General features: G+C 43.9%; 2 protein-coding genes across 6 annotated transcripts in view; one reads left to right on the top strand and one right to left on the bottom strand.

Annotated features, from left to right (window-relative positions):
* The window catches only part of Cenpj (centromere protein J), a 48,729-nt gene extending 41,569 nt beyond the window's left edge, over nt 1–7,160 (bottom strand). Inside the window, exons 1-2 of one of the 4 annotated variants that reach the window (XM_006518847.3) lie at nt 7,016–7,157; nt 3,409–3,872 (exon numbers count right to left, since the gene is read on the bottom strand). The gene's annotated coding sequence lies outside the window, so the exon portion shown is untranslated. Of the gene's footprint in view, nt 1–3,027; nt 3,873–7,015 lie in introns of those variants that run through there. The other 3 variants (XM_006518849.3, XM_006518851.4, NM_001014996.2) reach the window with 3 other exon arrangements.
* Nucleotides 7,161–7,289: 129 nt separating this feature from the next.
* Nucleotides 7,290–22,826, top strand: part of Parp4 (poly (ADP-ribose) polymerase family, member 4) — an 84,180-nt gene continuing 68,643 nt past the window's right edge. Inside the window, exons 1-7 of one of the 2 annotated variants that reach the window (NM_001145978.2) lie at nt 7,290–7,401; nt 15,830–15,962; nt 17,228–17,423; nt 19,420–19,483; nt 20,090–20,165; nt 21,550–21,651; nt 22,035–22,184. In NM_001145978.2, coding sequence (NP_001139450.2) covers nt 15,831–15,962; nt 17,228–17,423; nt 19,420–19,483; nt 20,090–20,165; nt 21,550–21,651; nt 22,035–22,184 — 720 coding nt within the window. In that variant the 5' untranslated portion in view covers nt 7,290–7,401; nt 15,830. The remainder of the gene's footprint in view (nt 7,402–15,829; nt 15,963–17,227; nt 17,424–19,419; nt 19,484–20,089; nt 20,166–21,549; nt 21,652–22,034; nt 22,185–22,826) is intronic. The other variant, XR_383191.1, reaches the window with a different exon arrangement.

Below are 22,826 nucleotides of genomic sequence, written 5' to 3' on the forward strand. Positions count from 1 at the left end.
GGTAAATAAACATGTATCTAGCTTTCCAAGTGGCATATAAGAATATACAAAAGACATAAACAGAAAAATAGATAAAAAAGGAAACAGATACACCAAAATATGTTCACTCTCATGCCACTGAAAAAAGAATAACAATATACCTTTTTTTTTGTCCCTATCCACTGGGTTGGCAAAGACTAAAGACTGCTAATATTTAATATGAAAAAAAGCAGAAATTATTTTATTAAGCTGTCCTTAGAAATATAACATATTTTGCAGAGTAAGGCAGTTAACTATCCAAACCATAAAATGCACAAAAGCCTTGATCTAGCGATTTTGCCTCTAGGCATTGTGTACCTCTGTTATATAGGGACAAGCTCACACTTGCAATGAAGGGAAAGAAGCCAGGTGCTGTGACCCACACCTGTTATGCCAGCCCTGAAGAGACCAAGGCAAAGGGAGTTCCAGGCCAGCCTGAGATACAGTGTAAGCCCCCACCTCAAGATGTGGCTTTCTGATGTTTACCATATGTGAGGCCCTGGATTCAGTACCTAAATTAAAATAAATAAGCAAGCCAAGTACAGTAGCCCACACCTATAGCTCCAGCACTTCAGAAACTGAGACAAGCAGACTACCATGAGGTCCAGACCAACCTGGATTACACTGCTAATTCCAGGCTAGCTGCACTACAGAGTGAGACCATCTCAAAAAAGAAACCCATAAGGAGCTGGAAAGATGGCTCAGTGCTTAAGAGTTCTACCTACTCTTCCATAAAACCCAAGTTGTGTTCTTGGCACCCACGTGAAACAGTTCACAACCACCTGTAACTCCAGGGAACATGATGCCCACCTCTGACCTCTGCCAGCACCTGCACCCGTGTGGCATACATTCATTACATTTACACAATTAAAACCTTAAGGAAGTGATGCAAGACATACCATGAACCACAAAGTACAGAGCAAGAGCAAATGTAGTATAGGAAATGTAGACGGGCTGGAGAGATGGCTCAGTGGTTAAGAGCATTTACTGCTCTTACAGAGGATCTGAGTTAAGTCTCAGAACCAACACAGTGCCTCAAAGCCATCCAGAACTCCAGCTGCTGGGGATTCAACACCTTCCCCTGCTCACGGAGGGCACTGGGCACACAAATGGTGCACAAGCATAAAGTAAACTAGCGAAGCGGAGAAAAATGGAATTATAAAGTTGAGAATGGCAGATACCCAGTGTGGGGGTTAGTTCTTGTCACTGAAGATAATGGGACCTCACCTGAGGAATTGCCTCCATCAGACTGGCCATCAAGTTGCTTTCCTTAGGCATGCTGTTGGGGGCATTTTTTTTGATTAATGACTAGTGTGGGAGGGCCCAGCCACTGTGGGCGATGCCTCTCATAAGCAGGTGGGTTGGGTCATATAAGAAAGCAAACCATGAAGCAAGCTAGCAAGCATTACTCTGCCATGGTTTCTGCATCAGTTCCTGCCTCAAGCTCCTGCCCTGGCTTCTCTGGATGATAGGCCACAACATGTAAGCTGAAATAAACTCCAAGTTGTTTTCAGTTAGTTGTTTTCTACCATAACAAGGAGAGCCAAACTAGAGCACCTAGAAAGATAGGGGCTGGTTCTTACTGAGAAAGGGCTCCAGCCTGCAGGGAGTATATACACTGCATCATACACTTAAGAGTAGCACGCGCAGGGCGTGGTGGCACACATCTTTAATCCCAGGACTTGGGAGGCAGAGGCAGGTGGATTTCTGAGTTCGAAGCCAGCCTGGTCTACAAAGTGAGTTCTAGGACAGCCAGGGCTACACAGAGAAACCCTGTCTCGAAAAACAAAAACAAAAAAACAAAAAAGAGTAGCACGCATTAACTAGCTATCCAGTAACTGTTAATTCCTGAATAGTAATTTCCTTGTAATCTGTTGTAAGAAAGATAATCCTAATTGTTTTTACATTAGGAACCTACCTGTAAAGGCAAGGAAGGGAGTTTTCAGTTAACCTTGGTTAAATTTCAACATCCTTAGTAAAAAAAAAAAAAAAAATGTTTAAATCAAACATGGGGTCTCACAAGCATAATGCCAGCACTGAGGAAGGAAGCTGGTCATCACAGGGGTGAGGCCGGTCTGGATACATAGCAAGTCCCAAAGACAGTGTGAGTGTAAAGTGAGAGACTGTCTTTAAAACAAAACAAAAGCAAGAAAACCCAGAGCTGGAGAGATGGCTCACAGTGGGTAAAGTGCAAACTGTACACGCCTGGCGATCAGAGCTGGTCCCGGAACCCACATAAAGGTGAAAGGAGACACTGACTCTACAAAGTTGTCCCCTGCCCTCCACACATGCAGAACATGCATGAAATCCAACACATATCATGTACACAACAATATTTGTAAAAGGTAATCTTAAAACTAAATAAATCTTAATTTAGACAGTAAACAAGCTGCAAAGAAAGTCACTCTGTAATGTGAAAATCGTCAACAATTCCCTGTTAGACTGAGCAAAGTGTAATAATGGTTTAGGGCAGCATCTTAACATCGTCTTCACACACACACACACACACACACACACACACACACACACACACCTTTTTTTAAAAAGCACTAAAACTTCCATACCTTTGCTACAAGTCCATTACTGTGGTCCTAAAACTATACGTACTGCCAGTTTTAAGTATTGAAATACTGATTCACAGTTGGGTATTGATGATACACACCTATAATACAGTGTTTGAGGTGGAAGGCTAGCTTGGGCTACATAACAAGCCCTTGTCTAAAGAACGCCAAAAATTTTCCCCTAAATTTGTTTTTTATTACTTATACGAAGGCCTAGGTAAACTACAAATAATAGACTGTCTAGGACAGTATGTTATGTAAACTCAGATATTAAAATCTGAGGTACAACACCACCTGCTTATGAAGTTGTAGTCATTACCGTAAGTTAATTGTACGTAAAGCTGCCTTTAAAAAAAAATCGACTAATTGAAAGCTTTGACATCTTTCTGTTCAAAACATAAATTATCTGCACTGGAGAAGGAGGAAGTTACGAGGAGACAATTCAGACCTTGATTGAGGAAGATACGAGGAGACAATTCAGACCCTGAAAACTTTCAGCTGACAGGTCCGCCTCCCCTGAAACACAACTCTTCTTGAAAGCAACAAAGCTTTTGGAGAAGCCGAGATAAGGCCTCCTGAAAGACTGCAAGCGGCGCCACTGCACCCGGCCCGGCGAGCGTGTCGCCCGGAACAGAAACACGCACCCCGGCCGACCCCCTTGAGGACCGATCCCCCGGGTGCTCGGAAGAACAAAGCGGGCTTAAGCCCCGGAACCACCGCCGCCCGCGGGCGCCAAGCCCTCCGCGCCATGCCAGCCCCAAAGCCCAAGCTGGCCTCTCAGGAACCGGGCGGCGGACGGGCTTCTCCGCTCCTTCCGCCCATCAGTTACCGTTCTTCGAAGAAACAGCTGTTCAGACCGCTCCGACCAGCGATAGTCACCACTTAGCTGGCCCGGCATTTACGAATGAGCCGCCACAACCATCGCTGCAGCCAGAGCCCCGCCTCCTGGACCGGCCCCGCCCAACTCTGGTCCAGTGACTCCTGGGAAATGTAGTTCCTACAGTCCGTGTGAGCTTGCGCGCAGGCGCCTCGGACACATGCAAACTACAACTCCCAGCAACACCGCCATAAACGTTGCTAGGGGATGCTCTATGCGCGCTCTTTTGCGGCGGGCACTGGTCAACAGCTGTTGTTCTGAAGTCAACCGATTGAGATCTGACCCCTGCGGTAACAGAGAGCGTACTCCATTGTGCCAGGAACACAGAGATTCAAACCGAATCTAAAAGACGACAGGTTTGGGAGAGTTTCGTCGTCTTCGCTTTTCTCTTTGAATGGGTTTGATTTAATAAAGACCTGTTTAAAACAAAAAAGTGACATTGGTAGGACGAATAAGTGAAGATAACCGTGGAAAAATTTACTCCGGAAATAATCATCTATTATGTGGCTAGTCGATGGCTGCACAAAGTGTGTGCATTCAGTGTTTAAATTATATGGAATATTGAAAGTGCAGATATTAAAATTATATATGGAATGTTGAGCGCAGATTTCACTGTTTATTTGTTTTGCCACCAGAGGGGTTCCAAAATACAGACATGACCCTTTAATCTAGGATGCTACAACACTTCAAGCTACCACAGTTTTTAGACTAGGTTTGAACAATATTGTAAACTAACATCTGTTTTTTAAATATATAATTTTACTATTTTATTTTTACTTTATGTGCAAGCATATTTTGCCTTCATGTTAGTATGTGCCCTGACGTGTGTCTGGTGCCTGTAGAGGTCATAGGGGCCATCTGATCCCATGATCCCATGGAACTAGAGCTACAGATGTTTGTGAGCTACCATGTAGGAGCTGGAAACTGAACCCAATCTTGGGAGAGAGAACAGCAAATGCCCATAACCACTAGGCCATCCCATTTTCTCTTCTCCGGTTGATCAAATGCTTGCCTAGTATGTTCTATCCTCAGCACTGTATAATCCAAAATTGGTGACCAGTCTCTCAGGTGGGGAAGGTGAATCAGAAATTCAAGGTCACCCTCCAATATAGAGTAAGTTAGAGGCCAGTATGTTAACATGAGATTCTATATAAAAAGGTCATCAAGAAGAATTGCCCTTTATACTAATTAGTTCAAATAAATCAATATTATTAAAGATAATTAAAATTTTGTACAGACACCTCAAACATGGAGACGGGAAAAGTTTTTGTTTTGCTTTGTTTTGTTAGGTTACATCATAGATGAAAAAGCCAAAGTTCAAAACTACCAAGATCACACACCTAAAATGTTGACAAGAGAATGGAGCTCAGTGGGTAGCAAAGACCTTGCCTGCTGTACCAGAGGCTGAGTTCCATCCACTGCCCTAAGCTGATTAGTCAGTAAATTAATAACTTAAGATGCTGAATGAGGGTTCAAATGGTCTTCTTTTGGCCTGAAACCATGCCCAAAAATCATTTTCTTAAAATGTGTGTCTTTGACAATAATCACAATATTCTCTACTATTTCTGCCTACATTTTATTTGGTATAGTATGTTATGCCACATTGCTTGTTGTCTGAATAAACAAATTTTATCACACTCATCCTTTCTCTCTCTCTCTCTCTCTCTCTCTCTCTCTCTCTCTCCCTTTCTCTCTCTCTCTCTCCTAGTTTTCTTGCCTTCACTTCCCAAAGTATGTGCCACAAAGCATGTCTCCACATTCAAGTTTAAAGTAGCTATTAAGATTTTAATAAAGGGCTGGAGAGATGGCTCAGCGGTTAAGAGCACTGACTGCCCTTCTGAAGGTCCTGAGTTCAAATACCAGCAACAACCATCTGTAATGAGATCTGATGCCCTCTTCTGGGGTGTCTGAAGACAGCTACAGTGTACTTACATATAATAATAAATAAATCTTTAAAAAAGATTTAATATGGAAGTTATCACCTGGAACCTACATACCTATATTTTAAAAGTAGAGTATAATGATCCAATCACTTGGGCAGAGGAAGAGCCTTGAACTAGCTACTTAGAGCTGAAGAGCAGCCTGGACTATATAGAAAGGCCCTGTCTCAAAAAGGCAGAAAGATCTCTGTGAGTTGAGGCCACTCTGGTTTACAGAGTGAGTTCCAAGACACCCAGGACTGTGATACAGAGAAATTCTATCCTGGGGCGGGGGGAGAATAAAATTAAAATAAGTAGCACACAGCACATTATTCAACTGTTGACTGTGTGACCCCACCCCCACCCCCATTGATAAGCTGTGCCAAAACCATGAGTGGCATCATCCCATGGGCTAAGGACCTGAATGGAATTAAAGGGAAAGCAGACAATACTCATCATTTCACTTATTACCCTCTGACTGTGGGCAAGATGCGATCAGACACCTCCTGCTCCTGCAGTCAGACCTTCCCTGCCATGAAAGACTGTACACCCTAGGACTGTAAGCCAGCACACCCTCTCCTTCCAAAAGCTGCTTCTATCAGAGCAATAAGACAAGAAACTAGTAGTACAGTAAAAATGTCTCCTTTTCTGCTTTGCTTTTTAAGAACTCACTAAAGATCTTTGACTTCTGATCCTCCTGTCTGTACCTCCAGTCTGTAGGGACTACACACATATACCACCAACCCTGTTTTTAATACAGTATTAGGGACTGAACCCAGGGCTTCACACAGCACTTTAACCTGCTGAAGCATATCCTCAGTCCAGTAAAGACGTTTCTAGGGAGGGGGAGGTGGCTCAGTCCCTAGAGTGCTTGCCTGGTAAGCATAAAGACCGGAGTGTAACACACCCCCCCACCATTTTAAAAAGGAAAAAGCTGGAAGCTGGCTAGGTGGCTCAGTGGGTAAAGTATTTGCCCTACAAGCCTGATGACATGAGTCCTATACCCAGTCATGTCAAAGAAGAAGAGAAATCATAAGCACACATATGTGTATGCATGCAAACAAATATAGTATATTATATATACTATATATAAAGCCATATAATATACATATAAAGCCACACATAATGGTATGTGCTTGTAACCCCAGTGCTGGGAGGAAGAGACTGGTAGATCCTTAGTGCTCACTGGCTACCTAGCCTAGTACACATAATAAGTTCCAGATCATTTGGCACCTGAGGACAGCACCCAATAAATCATGTCACCAAAATTCACCTTTTACATTCAATTCTCTAGTCTAGACCTTATAGTCTCGTTTCATTCATCATATTCTGAAATTATTAATGGAATTATTTCTAAATCAGTCCCTACTCAGTACATTTCTGATTCTAGCGCCCAGGGCCCACACATGTGAAGCAAATAACCAGCTGAGCTGTCTAGCCCTAGACCCATCGTTTGAGCGTCTCCAATTAGTGATGGATGCTATTGTGCGCTTCAAACTCAGAAGTTCTCATTTTCTTCCACTGTTGCTGCTGAAAATCGAACCCAGGGGCCCACAAATGTTAGCCAAGCTTTCTACCAATGACCTAGCTCTTCAGTCCTAAATTCTCTCTGATGCCCCTTTGGGAAATTTGTTTCTTACCTGCCCTGGGATTCCAGCACCCTATTTAACCCCAATCCGTAATCATTTCTCTGTCAAAAGTCCCCATCCATCAAGTCTCCCAGATTCGAATTTTGGGTTTACTCCTACTGGCAATTTACACTCTGAAAAAGAAAGTGAAAGTCCTGAACGCTAGGCTGATCTGGAAAGCTGAGGCCACGCCTTCTCCCCAGCTGGACAGTCGCAGGACATCCCTCTAAGGGGCGTAGGTCCGGTGTTCAGGAGCCGCAGCCACGGTCCCGCCCCGCCGCGCCCCACCTAACCCGGCTGCGCCTGGAGCGGAAGCACCAAGGCTGGAACGCTGGCTGCGGAGCACGGAGGAGGGGACCATCCGACACCAGGAAGGGCCAGGCGGGATCTCCGAGCAGGTGCGTGGGTACCCCAGGAGGCTGTCTGACAGCCCGAGGGTCCCCGGTAGTCTCTGGTGGTCTTGACCTTCTGAGGCCTGGCTCAGGGTCAGCGGCCCTAGGAGGGGAGTGCCAGGGGAGGGGAGGTCAATGTTGACTGCGCCATCAGACCCACTGCTGTTTTGGGAAAATAACTGCAACAGAACGCAACATTTCTTTACTTTCTGAAAGTTGAGGAAACTTTTGGTAGAAGAAAATAACTCATTGAGGTCTGGAGTTGAAATTTAGCCGAATCTGACTAAGCTCCGGGTCCTATTAAGACAAAAAATAAGTAAAAAAGATGGGGTGAGTTAATTTGCAGTTTTAGCCAAGACTGGGAATAGAGAAATTCTTAGTCTGTCTAGGCCTTACCTATGGCAGTTACAATTTATGTTAATGAAAAAGGGGAAGGCCAGGAAATCCGCCCCACGTAGATTTGTCCTTAGGTTGGATTTATGCCTCTGTCCTACTAAAGGTACTTCCGGTGCTATGGCTATTCTTGGTTGTTAAATTGACGCACCTGGAAAAAAATGAACCTCAATTGAGAAATCGCCTCCGTCAAATTGACCTCTGGGGTGTGTCTGCAGAGCATTTTCTTGATTGCTAACTGAAGGAAGAGAGCTTAGCCCACTGTAGGCACCGCTTCTGGGCAGGTGGTCCTGGATTGTATGAGGTGAGCAGAAACAGAAAGCAAGCCAGTAAACTGCGTTCTTCCTTGACCACTAATTAATCTACTCACTTTACATGCCAATCACAGCCTTTAATCCAGTCAGTTCCTTAAATTGTGCTACTGTTATGAATAGTAAGTAAAAATATCTGTGTTTCCTATAGTCTTAAACCCACTGTCAAAGGGGTCAAGATTGAGAACCACCGGCTTCCACGTTCCTGTCAGGGGTTCATGCCCTGACTTTCATGTTTGACTGTAAGCAGTGAGATGAGGTAAGGAAGAGTAACAACAGGATCAAAGCTGGGATCTGTCTCAGGGCAGCCAATAGGAAGACGGCTTGTGATGGGCTCCCCTACGACACGCTGAAAGGAAGAAACGTGGGTGTTCACTCCCTAGCGAGGCAGCCTTCTCTCTCCACTGTGCAGTTTTTTGTTTTGTTTTGTTTTTTCGAGACAGGGCTTCTCTGTATAGTCCTGGCTGCTCAAGAACTTTTTCTATAGACCAGGCTGGCCTCAAGCTCAGAGATCAGCTTGCCTCTGCCTCCTGAGTGCTGGAACCAAAGGCGTGCACCACCACCACCACCACCACCACCACCACCAGGCTCGAGTTTGATATTTAAAAGCTATTGGAAATGACTTTTTTCCCTTCAGGTCTTTTTGACACGTTTGTATTTGGTTCAGTGAAAGGATGCCTATGTTTTGTTTGTTGGTTTTTTTCTGCTACTTTTCTAAAAGTGTTTTTCAAGTCTAAGGATTTTCTGGTAGAAGCCAGTCATGGGGGCACACCCCAGTAATCCTAACACTCTGGAGGCTACAACAGGAGGATCACCATGAGTTTGAGACCTGAGCTTCACAGTGAGCTCTAGGCCAGCAGGTACAGATTGGATCTCAACATTATACCAGGCCGGTGAGGTGTAGTGGTACACACCTTCAAGCCTAAGACTCGGGTGAGAAAGAACTCTGAGATCGAGCCCAACCTGGTCTACATAGCAAGTTCTAGGCTAGCCAAGGCTAAAAAAAATGTAAAGCAAACCAAACAAATTCACTAAAACCCAGCAACACATAGTGTCTGGTGGGGTCTTTAGGATCTTTTGAGGATTGCATCGTGTCATGCAGAAATAGGGGTGAGTTGGCCGTTCCCTTTCCCATGTCTGTTTCTCTTATTTTCTCTCTTACTAGTCCAGTAAGACTTCTAGCACCATATTCAAAAGAGTGGAGAATGGCCACCCTTGTCTCCTTTCTAACTTTAGAGGAAATTCCCCATGTAGTGTGATGTTGGCTACAGGCTTGCCGTATTTAGCTCTTAAAACATTGAGGTATGCATTTCTTCTGTCTCTAGTTCTGCAGGGGCTTTGTCATGAAGGATGTTGGACTTTGCCAAAGGCCTTTAATGTGTCTACAGATGTGGTCATGTGATTTTTGTCATTACATCTCTTCAGCCCTTGTACTATATTCATAGGTGTGGATGTGTTGAGCCAATCTTACATTCCTGAGATGAAACTAACTTTATCACAGTGTTCTTGAAATGGATTTACAATATTCTTTAGAAATTTAGTGGTTGTTGGAGAATTTGGGCTGTTGTGTCCTCTCTGGTTTGCTGTGCTGTGGCTTTGTAGGATAAGTGTGGTAGTGTCCCTTCCCTTTCTACTTTGTAGAGCATTCTGAGAAGTGCTGGTGTCGCCTTCCTCTTAACAGCATGGGAGAATATGGGAGAATATGGCTGTGAACCATCCCATACTGTGTGAGACTTAGTGGGCACATTTTATTACTATTTCAACTTAACTGCCTATTGCATCTGCTTACATTGTTTATGTCTTCTTGATTTAATTCTGGTCAGTTAAGTAGATCTCGGAATGTATTCATTTCTTCCAGATTTTCTAGGGACTGTTTTGTTTTGTTGTAATACAAGTTAAAGTATTGCCTAAGATGCTCTGTATTTTATTTCAAGATATTATACTATCCCGTTTCCATCTCCAATTTCTTAACTTGGTGCTTTCTATCCATATCTATCTACCTACATCTCTATGTCTGTCTGTCTGTCTGTCTCCATTCTCTCTCTATGGCCTTATGTAACCCAGGCTGGTCTCAGATTTACTATATAGCTGAGGATAACCCTGACCATCTGACCCCTCTACCTCCACCGTAGACATGCGCCACCATGACCAGTTTTAGCTGACACTGAGGGGCAAGCCCAGCACTCTGCTAAGCACTCTGCAAACAGAGTGACACCTCAGCCCCTCTCTCTTCACCTTGGTCGTCTTGACTAGGCCTTTGTCAGTCTTGCTTATCTTGTCCGAGAACCAGCTTTTTGGTTGGCTGTTCCCATGTCTTGCTCCTTTACCTCCATTTCATTCACTTCTGCTCCACTACTGTTTTTGCTTTCAGATTTTTCTTGCTTTTCTAAGAAGTTGGGGGTAAGTCGTTAGGTGTTTAAACTTCAGATTGCACTGACTTCTTCTTTTTCTTTTATTAAACATATTTTAAAAAAATATTTATGTATATGGGTACTTTGTCTGCATGTACGTCTGCCTGCACACCAGAAGACAGTATCACACAGCGCTGGCTTACTGGCCATGGACTGCCTTGTGTTGTGCTTTTCTTAAAGTGCCCTTATTTCACAATCAAATTTAAAGCATACTTGCTGGATACAATAATCCTGGTTAGTTATGTACTTTCAGCAATTACTGTGCAATCTGTCCTTTCCAGGCTTTTACTGGATGATGAGGGCCCGAGGCGACGTCACTCCATGTCTCTGTAGGCCAGTTGGTCCTCTCCCTGACATTCCATTCCATTCTTCCCGTGCCCTTTTGACCTCTTACCTAGCCCACGTCACGGAAAGTACCCTCAGCAGCCTTGTCTGTCTGTAATTCTAAGTGCCTCTTGTACTTGGCTGTCTGTTTTCTTTCTCTAGATCTGGGGGATTTTCTGTTACAAGTGAACTTTCTAGACAATAAAACAGTAAAAACACTAAGAACGTCTAACAGTGGAGGAACGTGTGGAGAAAGAAAGAAAAGCTGAGCGTAGTAGTTCACACCTGTAATCCCAGCACTCGGGAAGGTATGCAATCTCATGAGTTCAAGGCCAGCCTGGGGTAGAGAATGAGAAATGAAAAATAAAAAAATTAAAAAAAAAAACAACAAGGAAGACAAAAAAGATTTTGCTCATGATGACAAAAACAACTATAAATAAAACTAGATGAATAAAAACATAATATCATATCCATTTGGGAGTATTTCTCATATGATAAACATGAAAATATCCCTTAAAATGTAGTGGGAAAGTAAGGCAGAGCACACACACACACACACACACACAAAGGAGGAGAAGGATGAAAGATGAAGTGTGGAAGCAGCCTCTTTCTGGGTCTTTGAAACCTGGAGACAGGCTGGAGTGGTGGCTCAGTCAAAGAGGGCTTACCTTCCTTGTCAAGGGCTGAGATTGGTCCCCAGCACCATTTCAGATGGCTCACAGCCACCTGTAACCCCAGCTGTAGGGGATCTGACACCCATTTTCTGGTCTCCATGGTCACAGCACATACACTGGGCACTTATGTACACTCAGGTACACACATGAAATAAATAAATCTTAAAAAAAGAAAACTGGACACTGCCTGCTGTGTATCAGGGAAGGCAGTTGGACTTCAGGACCCTCCCCATGTTTATGTTGGTGTTGACTGATATGCCTGATTTGTAAGACCCCCAAGAAGACCACCAAGGACCCAGGATCCGATGCAAACACATGAGGGTTTATTTGTGACCTCGATCCACCTTGATACAGCAGGGTAGGAGAGCGATGGTGAAACAGGGTATCCACGTTGTACTGGCTAGTTTTGTGTCAACTTGACACAGCTGGAGTTATCACAGAAAAAGGAGCTTCAGTTGAGGAAATGCCTCCATGAGATCCAACTGTAAGGCATTTATTTTCTCAATTAGTGATCAAGAGGGAAAGGCCCCTTGTGGGTGGGACCATCTCTGGGCTGGTAGTCTTGATTCTATAAGAGAGCAGGCTGAGCAAGCCAGGGGAAGCAAGCCAATAAAGAACATCCCTCCATGGCCTCTGCATCAGCTCCTGCTTCCTGACCTGCTTGAGTTCCAGTCCTGACTTCCTCGGTGATGAACAGCAGTATGGAAGTATAAGCTGAATTAACCTTTTCCTCCCAACTGCTTCTTGGTCATGATGTTTATGCAAGAATAGAAACCCTGACAAAGATACAGGTTTATAAAGGAAAAAACCACAAGTGGGGATGGATGTTTGTGCCTTGGAATTCTGTGATTGGGAAAGAGTGTATGGGGGCATGGGCCAAACCGCAAGGGGTGTTTCTAAATTTAAGGAGAGAATAACAGAATGGGGTATTGATTTTCCGACTGATTGATCAGCTACAAGTTTGGGTGCAGTTGATTGAATTGGCAACATACATCTTGTGGTTGTTCTTTGAACTGAGACTTCCCTGTACTTGGGAGTGTAGGGGACTGGAGGACTGTGACAGTTCTCTTTCATTGACCCTGTACTGCACGAGTGTCCAGCACCCCACAGTGTCCAGCATCCCACAGACTGACCTTCCCATCGGTAGCTTCTCTGCGTACCAGGGGCTTCTGCTGCTCTTGCTTAGCTTTGCAGTCTGTGGGTGGGGCAGGGGATCTCACCCTCTTGAAGTTCCCCAGTTCCGTACTCAGGGGCTAACTTGAAAATGTCCCCCAAGTGGCATACGGGTAGCCACTGAGATCTATTCAGGTGGAGGACCTGTTTTAGTACTTTCAAGACTATTAATCACCTTGTTGTTCTCAATGCTAGCTGTGAAGGGCGGAGAGGTGACCCCAGAGGCTGAGTCACACACTATCCTCAGGCTCAGGGATATCCAACCCCAGGGCAAGAACATACACGTTTCCCCTTGTCAACACCCACCCCTGCTGTTCTGCAGAACTTCCTCCTCAGGGTTTCGGACTGTGACAGGTTAGATTCACACTCTCTGACATGCAGCAGTTCCCCGGTTACATCAGCCAGGTGATTGACAGGCCCAACTGGATTAACTCTTATGTTTTGAGTAGCTGGGAACATTAGGTCTCCATCCAGGCTAGAGAAATTGCTTTCCCCAAGGAACCCCTTGATCAAAGCTATTATAGCATTAACAGAAAAAAAAAAAGAAGAAACTGTGTTTGACATCGTTTAGCATGGCTCTTAAACCAGATCCTGCCTTGGCAAGGTGACCTTCAAAGGTCAAGAGCTGAGCTTTTTCCTGTCATCCCCACAGACTTGGAGGGAAGTTCATTGCATATCCTATGATTTCAGCTAACTGAGTAAGCCTTACTAGTTTTTAGGTATATCCCGCAAGGCCTGCTCTCAAGCCACTCCTACTTAGGGCTCCTTTTGGCAGAGAGAACCCACCTCTTTTCCTTGTTCCAGCTAAGCAATCGAAGGTAGTTTAGAAGGGGACAGTGCCAGGAGAGGTCCCTAGTTCATACTTCTCCAGCATCACTACTCTCTGAGCAGGTAGCAGACTGGCCTATTTATTCCTTTGTGAAACACAGGGCCACATCCATGAGAGCCACTGACTAATGGGGCCTGGCAGACAAAGACACAGCTGATCGGATCTTTGACAAATGGCCTCCATAGCTTTTTGGCAGATGGGAAGCAGTGTATACTGTGTTGATGGTTGTCACAAGCCAACCCTTGAGCCTCATGTCATTTAATTTTTACTTTAGAAGTGAAAGCTTCTGTTCTGTGGATGCAGTGAGAAAGGCTTTAAGTACAAGCGCTGGGGTGGAGTGCTAGCATTTCAAGAAAAAAAGAGAGAGAGAAGGAAAGAAAAATGAAAACAAAGGAGGAAAAAAGAAAGGAAGAAGGAAGGGAGCAGGGAAGAAGAGAGAAAATGCTTTCATGTTCCTGAGCCACAGGTATGATCCTAACTGAAAGCAGTCATATTTCTGATGGCGCCCTTCATATTCTATATTATAGCAACACGCCTGTTCTTCGTTGTGAAGGAAGGAAGCTGCACACACTCACTGCCCGTTGTTTGTTCTGAGTCAGCCTTCAATTTAGATGTCACGGAAAGGGAAAGGGCACATCAGGAGGAATGTGAGACCCAGTGACCTTGGTGTATGTGAGCCCTCCCCTGCCACACAGGGAAGAAGAGACAATATGAAACAGAGCTCCACCATCATCAGTCACATGACCAGAGGGGCAAAACTGACCCTTGAAATGAGAGGCTGCCTATATTACAGTCCACCTAGAGATGACATAGAAGACAGCTTTAGATGCCTGTCCATTATCGAATTCCCAAAGAGACTGCCAAGTTTCTGAATTAAGCCAAGAATAAAGATTGAATTCCTGGTTTGGGCCTATGTGTCAGGCAGCACAGAGCCATTACATTTCATTAACGTGCATTAGGTACATGTAGAAAGAATTCTTAGTCATAGGTCAGCCATAAAAACTAAAATCAAGCCGGGCGTGGTGGCGCAGCACGCCTTTAGTCCAGCACTAGGGAGGCAGAGGCAGGAGGGTTTCTGAGTTTGGGGCCAGCCTGGTCTGGGAGAAGTGCACAGCAAGAACCTGCAGGCAGGTCCTTGATTTGTGGCAGGAGGCAGAGAAGGGGGCAGGGAACAGGGCCTGGCACTGCTCAGATGGACACACAGTTCCCTATCAGCGCCATGTGCATTATAGTATAACAGGCCAGCCAGGGCTTCATGAGAAAAAAACTCTGTTTCAAAACTTGTGTGTGTGTGTGTGTGTGTGTGTGTGTGTTAGCCAGGCGGTGGTGGCACATGCCTTTAATCCCAGCACTTGGGAGGCAGAGGCAGGCAGATTTCTGAGTTTGAGGCCAGCCTGGTCTACAAAGTGAGTTCCAGGACAGCCAGAGCTACACAGAGAAACCCTGTCTCGAAAAAAAGGAAAAAAAAAAGTGTGTGTGTGTGAGAGAGAGAGAGACAGACAGACAGACAGACAGACAGACAGACTGACTGACTGACTTGGGGAAATGTCATAATGAAACCCATTAAAATGCATAATTAAATTATAATACATAATTAAAATATACAAATAAAAAGCATTTTAGGGAACTGGAGCAATGGCTTCACAGTTAGGAATGTACCTTTTATAGAAGACACAATTTAATTTCATATCTCCAATGACAGGGGCCTCACAAATGCCTGTAACTCCAGTTGTCCTTGGATGTAACATCTCTGACCTCCAAGGGCAACTGCACTCGTATGCGCATACCTATCCCGCGAATACATATACACATAAATAAAAGTTTTAAAAATATTTCCTAGATGGAAAAATAACTCAAAAGCAAAGAGATTAGCCCTACAAAGGTCTCAATGGCAGAATGTTTGAGCCCTCAGCCTCCAACCTCGGCATTATACACAAAGGTATGGAAAGAAGTGCATTTAAAATGTACTCATAATATTTATCCCGGAGCTTCAGATGTGGCCCAATACTAGAGCATGTGCTTGCCTTGCCCCAAAGTGGATGCAACTGGACTAAACCAACCTCTGAAAGATAAATATGTTTTCTCTCATTTGTGTTTTCTAAATTTCATATAAATACATAAGATCACACACGTATGTGTATGTATGTAATATATGTATGTTCATGTATATAGAAATAAGACTGTCTATCGGGACAAAAAGGGAATAGGAATATGAGAGTGATTATGTTTAATGTATTTTATATACACATATACGAAGCTTAAACATCAAATAATTACAACAACAAGCCTATGACTCAAAACTATTTTTTTTTCTTTCAGGATGACTTTAGGAATCTTTGCAAATTGTATATTCTGCTTGAAGGTCAAGTACTTACCTCGTCAGCAGAAGAAAAAGCTGCAAACTGATATTAAGGAAAATGGCGGAAAGTTTTCCTTTTTATTAAACCCTCAGGTATTTCCAAATCTCGCTGTTACTCTCTGATTAATAGGATGTGTTCAGGGAACAGTGCTCACGGCTAGAGAGGAAGCAGAGAAGACTGGGCAGGAGACAGTGTGAGAAGGCTGAAGTCACAGGGACACACACCCTTGGGGAGAAGAAGACCAGAAGAAGCAGATGCCAGAGCCCAGCCCAGCCCAGCCCAGACTTCTCTACTCTGGGCGTTTTGTAACATTGTCTCTACCTTGTGACTCTGATCTTTGGGTTTTAGCCATAGTTGTAAACAGAATTTCAGAACAGCACCACCTCTCAGAAGAGAAAAGTCACATTGTACCTATTTGCAAAAAGCATACTGTCACTGGCCAGTAGTCATCCGGCTCACTGTGTGTATGTGTGTATATATATTGAAATGAAATGATCTTAAAGATAAGCTTTTTAAGTGGAAAAGCAAGGTCAGATAGAAATAGAGAGATACCTGCTGTTTATAAAGAAGAGCTCTAGAAAGTTCTATGAGGAGCAGATCCCAGTAGCACCTCTGGGGGAGGACCCTGGGAGCAGGGAGGATGAACAAATACCTATCACTGCTTTATAAATGCCCATAACGTGCATGCACTCTTTAGTCACACTATATAAAAATGGAGGCTGGGTGAATGCTCAGTGGGTAAAGTGCTGGCCATACCATCGTGAAGACCTGAGTTCGGATGCCCAGAACCCATGTAAATGAGGAAACATGGTCTGAAATCCCTGAGCCCCCACAGTGAAACAGGAGGTAGAAACAGAGGGATCCCTGGAACCTCTTGTCACATCTCTGGCGAGTAACAAGGAAGAGACCCTATGCCAAACAAGGTAGATGGTGAAGACGAACTCCACGGCTGCCCTCCGACTTCCTCATGCACAGTGTGGCTTCTGTCCCACACTCACACAGACAAACGACCATGCCACACACATGCACACGTGTGTGCACCCCCAGCTTTTCAAAAACTAAATACAAATACAAAATAACAAAATAAATACCTTTTGTTTCTCCCTCCCTTGACTAAAGCAGTAACAGACAAGTATGTAAAGATGTACAGGATACTGTTCACAGCATGGAGAACTTGGAAGCAGCCTGTGATGTAGACCACCCAGATGCCTAGTCAAATAGCTGTGGCTTAGGACAGGGGATTAGCTCAGTGGTAGAGTGCTTCCTAGAAGCACAGCCTAAGGCATGTCACAGCCTTAGGTCTGATCTAGAACTTGGAGGAGTGAATGGAACAGCCTGTTTGTTTGTTTATCCGCAGTGCACACATGTCATCGTAGACAGTGCTGACGTCCTGAGTCGGTGTCATCTGAACTCCATCCAAAAGAACGATGTGCAGATTGCCAACCCAGCATTCATCCAGGACTCTGTGAGACAGAGGAGACTCCTGGATGTGAGGAATTATGATCCTCTGTCGCCGGCTCCAGCAGCACCACCAGCTGAAAGGAGCAGGTCTGGTGAGTGCGTCCTGCCAAGCACTTACTGTGTCATACATTCTGTGGTAGACATTCTGACATGTCAGAGGTGTTACAGGGGAAAAAAATGCCCTGAAAGACTACAAATTTATTATGTTTCATTCTACCTCAGAAACAAACAAAATCCTGAAGGATGACGGCAGATCGAGATGTTTCTTCTCTGATCAGACCCAAAATGACCTGGAGACTCTCATGGTTTCAGAATATTTGATATACAATTTTGAAAAATATTACATTGTAATTTATTTATTTTGCTTATGTGTGTGGTTGCATGCCCCATGGTACACTTGTGGAGGTCAGAGGTCAACCTTGGGTATCATCCTGTGGAATGCTGTCTACCTCCTTTCTGATAGGGCTTCTCAGTAGCATGGAGCTCACGGATTAGCCAAAAATGGCTGTCAAGGAACTTCCACCTCCCCAGCACTGGGATTACAAGATTGCCTAGCCAAATTCAACTTTGTACTTGGGTGCGGGGCGTGAAACTCAGGTCCTCATGCCTCCAATTAAATGTTTTACTTAGCTGAGCAGCCCCTACCTCTGTGTATAGTTTAAACTGGGAATAGAATAATATTTCATTTTTTAAAAAAAAGTTATTACTGGGCTGGTAAGATGGTGCAGGAGATCCACTAGAGCCTAGGAGTGTATGGCCACCTTGGGCAACGTGCTGAAACCCTCAGCTATTAAAAATGATAAATTCATGAAATTCTTAGGCAAATGGATGGACCTAGAAAATATCCTGAGTAAGGTAACCCAATCACAAAAGAATACACATGGTATGCACTCACTGATTAGTTCGGAATACCCAAGATACAATTCACAGACCACATGAAGCTCTTCAGAAGAAGAAAGGCCAAAGTGTGGGTGCTTCCATCCATCTTAGAAAAGGGAACCAAATCCTCACGGGAGCAAATATGGAGACAAAGTGCAAAGCAGAAACTGAAGGAAAGGCCATCCAGAGACTGTCCCACCTGGAGATTCATCCCAGATGCAGTCACCAAACTCGGACACTATTGTGGACGCTAAGAATTGCTTCCTGAAAGGAGCCTAATATAGCAGTCTCCTGAGAGGTCCTGCCAGATCCTTACAAATACAGAGGCAGATGCTCGCAGCCAACCATTGCACTGAGTGTGGGGTCCCCAGTGGAGAGTTAGAGAAAGGACTGAAGGAGATGAAGGGGTTTGCAACCCCATAGGAAGGACAACAATATCAACCAATCAGACCCCCTCAGAGCTCCCAGGGACTAAGACACCAACCAAGGAGCACACATGGCTCCAGCCACATATGTAGCAGAGGATGGCTTTGTCAGGCATCAATGGGAGGAAAGGCCCTTGGTCCTTTGAAGGCTTGATAGATGCCCCAGTGTAGGGGAATCAAGGCCTTGGAGGCAGGAGTGGGTGGGTGGGTGGAAGAACACCCTCACAGAAGCAGGGCAACGGGGAATGGGATAAGGGGTTCCCTGAAGTGGGGGGGGGGGGGGGAGCTGGGTAAGGGGATAACACTTGAAATGTAAATACGTTTAAATAATAAATAAATAAATAAATAAATAAATAAATAAGAAAGTGATGGTCTTACAAAAAGAATTTAAAAAATAGAAAACAACAACAAAAAACACAAAACCAGAGCTGGGGCTGAGAGTGTGGCTGAGTGGTGAGTGTTTATCGAGAATGCATAAGACCCCAAGTTTGATTCCCCAGAACAATAAAGGGGAGGGAAATTATATAGCAAATATCTATATTTAAGAATCATAACAAGCCTGGCTGTATTGGTGTACACCTTTAATCCCAGTACTTGGGAGGCAGGCAGATTTCTGGGTTCCAGGACAGCCTGGTCTACACAGTGAGTTCTAGGGCAGCCAAAGATATACATAGAAAACTTGTCTTGAAAAACCAAGAAACAAAAAACAAAATTAGCAGTTAGCTTAACAGTAATTAATTATAAGCCTTTGAATCTTTGGATCAGCAAGTTCTTTTAATTCCAGAAGTGCAATCAGAATATCTGCCTTCAGACAACACCCCAGAGAAGGAAAACACCGAAGTCACTGAGTAAGCAAAACACCTTATTAGCTTCAATCATAGTATTAAAACTGCAAATGATGCAAGGGTGGGTGGGATGTGTGTTTGTAAGCCAGCACTTGGGAGGCTAAGGTAGGGCTGAGCTACCACTAAAACCAAACCAAACAAGCAAAGGACAGATGGCACGTTGGGCTTCTTTATATTGTAAAAGGACTTGATATAGCCCAGAAAGTACTGATGCCATTGCCAGGAGCCAGAGCCTCTACCAAGTGCAATGACCAGAGAAGGCGGCAGTGTTTCTGCATCTGCCCTGCCCTCGCCACCCTGTGCACCCAAGGTTCTGGGCATTAGCGCTTGGGAACCACAAAGAGGAGGGTGGAGATTTCTCTGATCATCCCTTACTGAGTGCTTAAGTTAAGTTTTCACACTCACCCCCAAATTTGTAAAATCAGAAAATAAAATTAATAAGTTAGTTAAGCAGATGAATCCAGCTCGTTCTCACAGTTGTTTTAGAAAACCTGGGGGGGGGGCACCAGAGGCTCAGTGTGTACATTAGGAGTTAGGGGCTCTCTTGGAAGGTTCTGTGTGGTCTAAGGTTCCATTTCAATCATAAATGTTTCATTATACAAATTTCAGGGTTTCTGCAGAGAATGTTGAAATTCCCCCCTTTCTTCAAGACTTTGAAGTTGTGAAATATAACATCTTGGAAAAGGTAAGAACCTGGCTTCTACTTAGAGAAAAGAAACTGAATGATTTCTGAAAATATGTCCTTTTTGGTGATTTTCTTGTTTTTTTTTTAATTGTTCATATTCTGAATATTAAATATCCTGTAGCACGAGTTGGTTTGTTATTCAGAAAATGTTTGTTTAAATGTTTGCCTGGTGTGGTGGCTCATGCCTGTTGTCCCAGCATTTAAGAGTTTGAGCCAGAGGATCCTGTGTTCAAGGACAGCCCTAGCTACACAACGGAACCCCCTTCTCAACTAACACCCAAAAGCTAAGTGAATTTTAACAGAAGGAAAACAAACTTTTAGCGTTCTTAATGAAAGTAATTCATGCTCATAATATAATATGGTCTTGTTTTGTTCTGTTTTGTTTTGCTTTGCTTTGTTTTGTTTTGTTTTGTTTTGTTTTGCTTTGCTTTGTTTTGTTTTGTTTTGTTTTGTTTTGTTTTGTTGAGACAGGATCTCATGTATCCCAGGCTAGCCTTGAACTTACTACGAGTGGAGAATGACTTTGAACTCCTGATCTTCCTGCCTCTGCCTCCCAGATGCTGGAATAGCAGTGTGTACACCCACTTTATGCAGCACTTGGGATCAGGGCTTCAGGCATGCTAAGCAAGCTACAATCTAGACACTCATAACATATATTTAACAATATAAAGTGTTAGCATGGCGTTAGAGATGAACCTGTACCCTGTCATTTACAGTTTCTCATATTTGGACAGGATAGATTGATACCAAATATTTATGCCATGCTGAATTGTTCCTTTTACATTAAAGGAAAACAGGAAATTTTACTGGACAGTCACACAAATTAAAATCAATATTTGCCTTTGAAGTGGTATCCAACTTATATTTCTAGATGTTAAAGTAAAATATATTAATTTAAGGGGTATTTTCCTCTATGATAAGAAAAATGTGAAAAGTGGCATATTATAAACACAGAGAAAAGAATACACCAAAATATTGATAATGATTATATCGCTGTGGTAGAGTGTCAAGTGATTTTTACTCTCTTGATGCCTCTTTTTTCTTTTTTTCTTTTTTTAAGATTTGTTTGTTTATTTATTTATTTATTTATTTATTTATTTAAAGTACACTGTCTGGAGTGTCCTCAGACACTCCAGAAGAGGGAGTCAGATCTCCTTATGGATGGTTGTGAGCCACCATGTGGTTGCTGGGATTTGAACTCCTGACCTTCGGAAGAGCAGTCGGGTGCTCTTACCCACTGAGCCATCTCACCAGCCCCACCTCTGTGTTTTCTAAGATATTCTCCAGATGAGCATGCACTGCTCCAGCATATCGGCAGCCTTTTCGGCTGTGGAGTGTGCCTAGTCTGCATAGCTCTGCTTCTAAAATGTACACTGCTTTGCAGGTAGGAGGCCCCGAGACTGTGGTGGTAGAGCTGCAGAGCTCCCAGGACCCAGAGAGCTGCCCCTTTGTGATAACAGCACACTTCCTCCTGGCTGATCAAAAGGTAGTGAAGAGTCTCCTCTTCTATCTTTCCCTCCTCCTTCCTCTTCCTCTTCCTCTTCCTCCTCCATCTTTTCCTCTTCTTCTTCCTCTTCTTCCTCTTCTTCCTCCTCCTCTTCTTCCTCTTCTTCCTCCTCCCCTTCATCTTTCTCCATCTCTTCCTCCTCCATCTTTTCCTCTTTCCATCTTTTCCTCTTCTTCCTTCTCCCGTTCATCTTTCTCCATCTTTTCCTCTGCCGCCAGGGCCTGTGGGAGACATTTTCATTCACGCCATCATAGTAACCCGTAAGAAAAGTCTGAACACCTTCATGACAGGATGTCGGTATTCCCTGAACATCAGCATGTCAGTAAGTTAACTGTGTCTTCTCTGTGTGCTGCAATTCCCAGACCAGGAGAGAGAGCACTGGAAAGCAAACTTCTGAAGGTGCAATTGAATATTATGAAAGTTATGTGGAAGACCTGAAGAGACAAGGATTTCTGCTCCAAGAACACTTTACGGCCGAAGCAACACAGTTAGCGTCTGAGAAACTGCAGGCGGTAAGCTGGCTTTGCTATGATTGTGTCACTGGCGGAGGTGGGGAGGTCTGTTGTGTGATTGCTGTTTGGTTTGGTTTTCTATTTTGGATACTCTCTCATTTTAGTCCAGGATGCCATCAAACTCAGACAAACACCCTGCTTCAGCCTAACTGCCGAGATTCTAGATGGGCACCACCATACCCAGGGGGTTGACTATTTTCTTTCCAAGTTTTTTTAAAAGCAGGATCTTACCATGTAACTCTGGCTAGCTTAGAACTCATTATGTAGACCAGGTTAGCCTTAAATTCTCAGAGATTCGCCTGTCTCTGTTTCTTGGGTGTTGTGGAATTTGAATATATTTTTTAGTTATTTTTTTGTGAAGCCAGGCAGTGGTGGCGCACGCCTTTAATCCCAGCACTTGGGAGGCAGAGGCAAGTGGATTTCTGAGTTCAAGGCTAGCCTGGTCTACAGAGTGAGTTCCAGGACAGGCAGGGCTACACAGAGAAACCCTGTGTTGAAAAACAAACCAAAACAAAAGTTATTTTTCGTGTATGGATACTTTGCTCCCATACCCAGCAATTTGAATATATTTTTTTAGTTATTTTATGCATATGGATGTTTTGCCTGTTTGTGCATTACGTGTACTGACAGGGGCCAAAAGAG

The sequence above is a fragment of the Mus musculus genome, chromosome 14 (genome assembly GCF_000001635.26).
Source record: "Mus musculus strain C57BL/6J chromosome 14, GRCm38.p6 C57BL/6J".
NCBI classification, from domain to species: domain Eukaryota; kingdom Metazoa; phylum Chordata; class Mammalia; order Rodentia; family Muridae; genus Mus; species Mus musculus.